The 6,000-nt window shown below is 35.9% G+C and overlaps 1 protein-coding gene across 1 annotated transcript in view; it reads right to left on the bottom strand.

The window, feature by feature from the left end:
* NR5A2 (nuclear receptor subfamily 5 group A member 2) overlaps positions 1-6,000 on the bottom strand; it is a 170,169-nt gene that overhangs the window by 67,867 nt on the left and 96,302 nt on the right. Inside the window, exon 5 of the mRNA XM_044674727.1 lies at positions 2,590-2,737. Within this exon, the coding sequence (XP_044530662.1) occupies positions 2,590-2,737 (148 nt within the window). The remainder of the gene's footprint in view (positions 1-2,589; positions 2,738-6,000) is intronic.

The following is a 6,000-nucleotide window of genomic DNA, read 5'->3' as shown; positions in this document are numbered from 1 at the left end:
TCTCTCTCTCTCTCTCTCTCTCTCTCTCTCTCTCTCTCTCTCTCTCTTTCTCTCTCTCCCCGTCCCTCCCTCCCTTCCTCTGTGTGTGTGTTTGTACTTAAGCAAAAAAGGATGATTATGCTGTATCTACACTGTCAGCCTGCTGACCTAAAACAGTTAATGTATCTCTATAAATATTAGAATGATTTAGGCACTGGGGGAAACCTAGCTCAATATTTTCGATAGGACAATGTGTGAGTTTACAAAAGGTCCACTCCCCATCCCTGTTTCCAAATAATAAAAAAATGAAATAATTATGTAACATGAATCAGACCACTCAATGGAAAGATTAAAGTGATGCAAACCAAAACTGGCTCAGAGTAAATGTGAACATTTTCAAATGAAATTCAGTTATTCAGTTAATTTAAAATACCATTGAAGTGAGATGAATCTCTTTAAATATTTTATCACTGAGTCGTTATAATGTTCCTTCTACAGATATTGCTACATCACCATCTAATTACTGATAAAATATACCAGAATTAAAAAAACAAATTCAACAACCCAGAAATCTTGCCAGATACAAACTTGGGTTAATTTGCGAGATAACAGCATGCTATTTGAAAGAATTTTCTAAAACCTTTATATCTGGAGAGAAGAGACAGCCTCAAAAACTGAGATTTCTTTACATATTGTGGTTAATTCATTAAATGGAATCTAGACTAGACTCTTTGAACAATACATTTGAACAGTAAAACGTTTTTCTCTTTTAAAAAAAAACAAAAAACATTTCTATTTGCTTTGCTTTATCATAGTTTCCAAACTATGAAACTCTTACCACTTTTTTTTTAAACACTGACTACATGTGAAAAATTAACTCTGGTTATATTATTTCAAACTATTTCTTTTATTAGCAACAGTTGTGTAGTACTGTCAAGGAGAATTTAAGAAATTAAAAGACCCAATTTGGGAAGCAGGCACATCTGTTTTACTTTGCAGTTGAAACATTTCATTATTGTTTTATTTCCCCATATATGAATTCACAACTATCCTCTAACTGAAAACTAAAGAAAAAACACATGTTGGTAAATCTGATTTCTGCATATTTTTTCTTTCAAGGGAAGTCTCCTCCCTCAGCTTTCTGCCAATAAGTAATAAATGCATTTGGCAAAAAGTTTATTTAAGTTGGCTTTATTAAGCTAACAAAACGCAAAAATCAAGCAAGGGACAGGCTGGAAAATGTGTTCCTTTGAAGTCAATAAAAATCCATCTCCTTAATCCTTTATTTAAAAAAAAATCCTGACAATGGTGATTTTTTTGTGACTGATTTGCTGAAGACTTTGATTTAAGCAATTTGAATAGTGTAGATATCTTTCCTTGCCAAAGTTCTTCCTATATTAACAATAACAACACCATACATAGAGATGTGCTTCTTTTCCTGCAAGTTTCATGACAAAAGTTATTCATCTATCAGGTGTGCAAGTGTTCACATCTCTATGGATGTTGTGTCTTTAGCTAACGAGTTAGCTGTTGATACAGCTTTGCAGAGTAGCCTTTTCTTTTCTATCTCTCTCTTAGAAAGGCAGCATGGTGTAATAGTATTGGTCTGGCCTTGGAGTCAAGACTTGCCTCTGACATATATTAACTGTGGGACAAGGGCAGCCACTTAAGTTCTCACTGCCCCAGGCAACTCTCTAAATTACATATGAGTTGCCAATCTAATCTTGCAAAAGAGGAGGGAGCTGCCATATTGGGAGTTTCCTATGTCAATAACGATGCACATTTTGCCCCCTTCCCCAACTGAGCCCTTCCCAGATTGCAGATCTAGACTTGGATCCAAACTGGAAACAGAGTGCTCAAACAAGGTGTCTGTAGAAACCTTCCTTTTCCAAAAAGATACTGAAACTCAGAACTTCTTACTCTTACCACAGACCATGCTTCTTTCCTTAAGAGACAGTTACCCATATCCCTCAATAATCTTTAGGAGACTATTTCTTCTTGTGGGGAAAAAAAAACTCAAGGCTTTATCCTAATATCTCTTTATCCACATTCTGGCAATAAATCCATCAAAACTATGTGAATGTAAGCTCCCTGAGGACAGAGACGTCTTTTTTTTTAATTTTTATTTTTAAATACTTTTCCATGTTCACAAGATTCATTTTCTCTCCCTCCCTCTTCCCTCTCCCCTCCCAGAGCCGACAAGCAATTCTACTAGGTTGTACAAATGTTGTCACTTGATATCTATTTCCATATTATTCATTTTTGCTATAGAGCAATTTTTTAAGCCTAAACCCCAAATCACATACCCATATATACATGTGCTAAGTGGAGGACAGAGATTTCTGATTTTGTCTTTGTAACCCTAGATTCTAGCACAGTACCTTGCATGTAGAAGATGAATAATATCTGTTGAATTGAATTGATATCCAAAGTGATTATTGATCATGTAAAAATACTGATGTAAATAAGAATTTGAAAAAGTTATGGAAAAAAGTTTCTTTTTCTTTTTTTTTTTTTTTGGAAGTATAATCATCTTTTCCCCCAAGCTGCCACCCGAACTAGGAAAACACTACATATCCGGCTCAAAATACATAGAATGAGATTCCTTACCTAAACTAAAGAGCACCAAGAATTTCAGACATACAAACTCGCGTAGATCAAACTGCAGAGAACGAAGCTTGGCCACTAGTTCCTGGGCATGGCTCATCAGGTTGTTGAGGGTGGCTCCGGCTTGCGATGCAATTACAGAATAATCCACCTGCAAAAATGTATCAGATTTGAGTGTTATACAAATCAGAAAAGGACCAACCAAGGGCCAAAGAAAACAATTTCATCAAATGGAAGTAATAATGGCAATGTTTTTTCCATAGAATGAGTTTGATTCCATGGATTGTATTTATACCTCGTGCTCCACACCTCTGAAGTATCAATTTTACTCTAGTAAAGGTAGGGAATTATATATTGATGTATACCTCTGTAGACATATATCACTCTCTATCTTACATATATTATCAGTCTAAAGGTTCTTAGTAACTGTGGTTAAATATGACTCTGGGACAAGGAAGGAAAATATTTTAAGGTAATTTATTTGGTTAGCCCCATGTTTATTAGGGGAAAAAACCTGAAACCCACAAAATTGTGCAAAATTTCCAAAGGGATATTTTTGCAGGGTGATGTTTTTGCAGTATTCTTCCAAGATAGTAATGACCTTACTTTTAAGAAATGCTTTTCTTTGCCTCGAAAATGCTTCCCTGATTCATTAGAAAAGGGAAAAAAAGCATTCTCTGTGAGGCATCAATTTTATATTATTCATGGGAACATTGGAGCTTCAATTTATAATAATAAGTTAAGATGTTTGGATGGATGTCAAGAACAGTATTGGCCTTACTGCTCGATTATACCATAATGGGAAAGCCCAGTTGGTACCTGAATCTCCCATCCTCCTTCTCTCGGAGAGCTCTCAGGCAACGGGCTACTCTTTCAGGTGCATTTAATATTTGCAGCAGCAGCAAATTTGTCTGGGAGGCAAGTCCTCATCTGCCACTCACCAAGAGCAGACTGTATTAAATTTTTATATTTATTGACATTTCATTACCATAATTGACTGCTCTTGGTTCTCTCGTAGAAGGCACAGGGCTGCCTCCTAAGCAGGAGAACTGGTCCCTTGAGTAGGATTTGCAATTAAAAACAAGGCAGAATGGATTTTTTTTATTGTGTAAATATGATGAGTTGAATTTTCAGCTTTAACTAGAGAATACCAAGTGTACAAGAAACCTTTTTCAAGAGTGAGAAAAATTATGAGTCAGTGGAAAGATGACCCCCAAAGGTGTCAATCAGTTTATATAAAGTCAACTGTGCATGAAAAAGCTTCAGTTAATGTCTACTCTGGCAAGGCTTTCCCATTAAGCACATTGCTGTCCTTTTTACTTTGTTGGTGGGCTCATAGTTGTCCCTATGATTCAAATCTTCAAAGCCCTCACAAATGTTCTGTTTCAGAATATGGGACTGGAAATGGTCAAACACTTGTGACTCAGAATGCCAAGCTGAAAACAGAGCTGACAAGCAGTCAGAATGTGATGAGTATGTTATGATTTTATTGTTATTATTATTCCAATGCTTGAGGCACATGCAGGGCTACACCAACCAGGAAGGCAGAATCTCTACTTATCCTTAAATGTCAGTTAGGGAGCTGTTCATCACAGACAAGTGAATCTCCTACTAGAATCCGGGGGAGTCCCTGTCATGTCTGCATTCTGCCTGGGCTCTGAATTCCAATTTAAAAAGTACATGGCCCAATTTGTTCCATGTAAAGAAAGACCAGAGTAGAAGAGATTCCCCTAGAAATACTTCACAAGCAAATAATTATTGACTGAGACCACTATCTGAGAGCTTTCCCAGAAGAAGAATATAGGAGATTGGTTATCACCTGGGCTTTCCCATTAAGGTAGAATGGAACACAGGATCAGTTAGGAATGAGGAGAGCTATTGAACCTCCACTACTAATTTTAATTTAAAACAAAATAGTAGACACATTTGTATTATAAATTATAGCTCATAGCTCTTGAAAACTACTGTTGACTCTTTAAACATTAATCGACTTCTAAATTATGAGAATGGTCTTGCTTTCCTCATTATACAGTCTTAAAAATAACACAAAATTAAATGTTATTATCACTGCCCCTTGGAAAGCACATTAATTTTTTCCTATAGGTATGCAAAGAAATAGACCAAATACTTCAGAATGCCTTTCAGGCAACTGGGTAACATAGTGACAGAGTGCTGGACTTGGGGATAGGAAGACTTGAGTTTGAATCTTAGGCATACACTGTAATGCCTTGGGTAAGCTACTTAACCTTTCTAAGCCTCAATTTCCCCATCTGTAAAGTGAGGCTAATTATATTATCTATCTCATAGGGTTGTTGTGAGGTTCCATAGACATGTATGTTTTGCAAAATTTTAAGAGCTAACAAAATATTAGGAATAGGGACTGGAACTGTGATTTCATTGATATAGGATATTTCCGGATGAGGAAATTCCCTCCACCAATACAAATGCCTTATATGCTACTTATTCTCTTAGATTAGGGGTTCTTGCCCACTATTTTTGACTCTTAATTTTGTGGTTTTTTTTATCATTTTACTTTGGCAATCTGGTGAAGTCTATGGACCTTTTCTCAGAATAATATTTTAAACACACAAAATAAAATAGGATTACAAAGAAAACCAATTATAACATAGTCATTAAATATATTTAAAAACAAGTTTATGGGCTCCAGATTTATAACCTCTTAGATAGTTAGTTACAGAGGAATAAAGAGAGCTCAAGTGACTGGTTCAGAGGTGGGACCTGAACCCAGGTTTTTGTAGCTTCACGGCACTTCTTCGATAACTGTTACCTATTACTATCACTGTTGTTTTGGTTATTGTTTTGAGGCTTATATTTTTAAAAGGATTTGTGTGAGATTATGATACAATGATCAGTCCAATCAATTAGACTTTGAAACATAAGAAATCTTGAAAGATACTTTCAAATTGTTTCTAGAATTTAAACAAATGTAATCAATCAATCAAGTAGTGTTTATTAAGTGACTACTATGTGCCAAATATTGTACAAATAAGGGAACAGGATAGAAACATAAAAATGTGACAGTTTCTGCCCTCAAGGAGGCTATAATCTGTAGGAGGAAATAGCATGCATGTCTATATACAAACATAAAATATATGTGAAGTAAATACCAGGTAATTTTTTGGGGTTAGAAGGAAAAAAGAACCACCAGCCAGAAGGGAAGCAGGAAGAGCCTCACATAATATATGGTTTTTGAGTTGAGCTTTGAAAGAACTTAGAATGGGAGAGTTAGGTAGCATAGTGGATAGAGGACCTGGAATAAGAAGGATCTGGGTTAAACCTGGCCTCAGATACTTCCTAGCTGTGTGACCCTGGGCAAATCACTTAAACCCCATTGTCTAGCCCTTGCTGCTGTTCTGTCTTAAAACTGATACTAAGAAGGAAGGTAAGGGTTTT

This window comes from Gracilinanus agilis, chromosome 4, assembly GCF_016433145.1.
Source record: "Gracilinanus agilis isolate LMUSP501 chromosome 4, AgileGrace, whole genome shotgun sequence".
Classification (NCBI taxonomy): Eukaryota; Metazoa; Chordata; class Mammalia; order Didelphimorphia; family Didelphidae; genus Gracilinanus; species Gracilinanus agilis.
The sequence above is the reverse complement of the archived record's forward strand: the minus strand, read 5'-3'. Positions and strand labels throughout refer to the sequence as shown.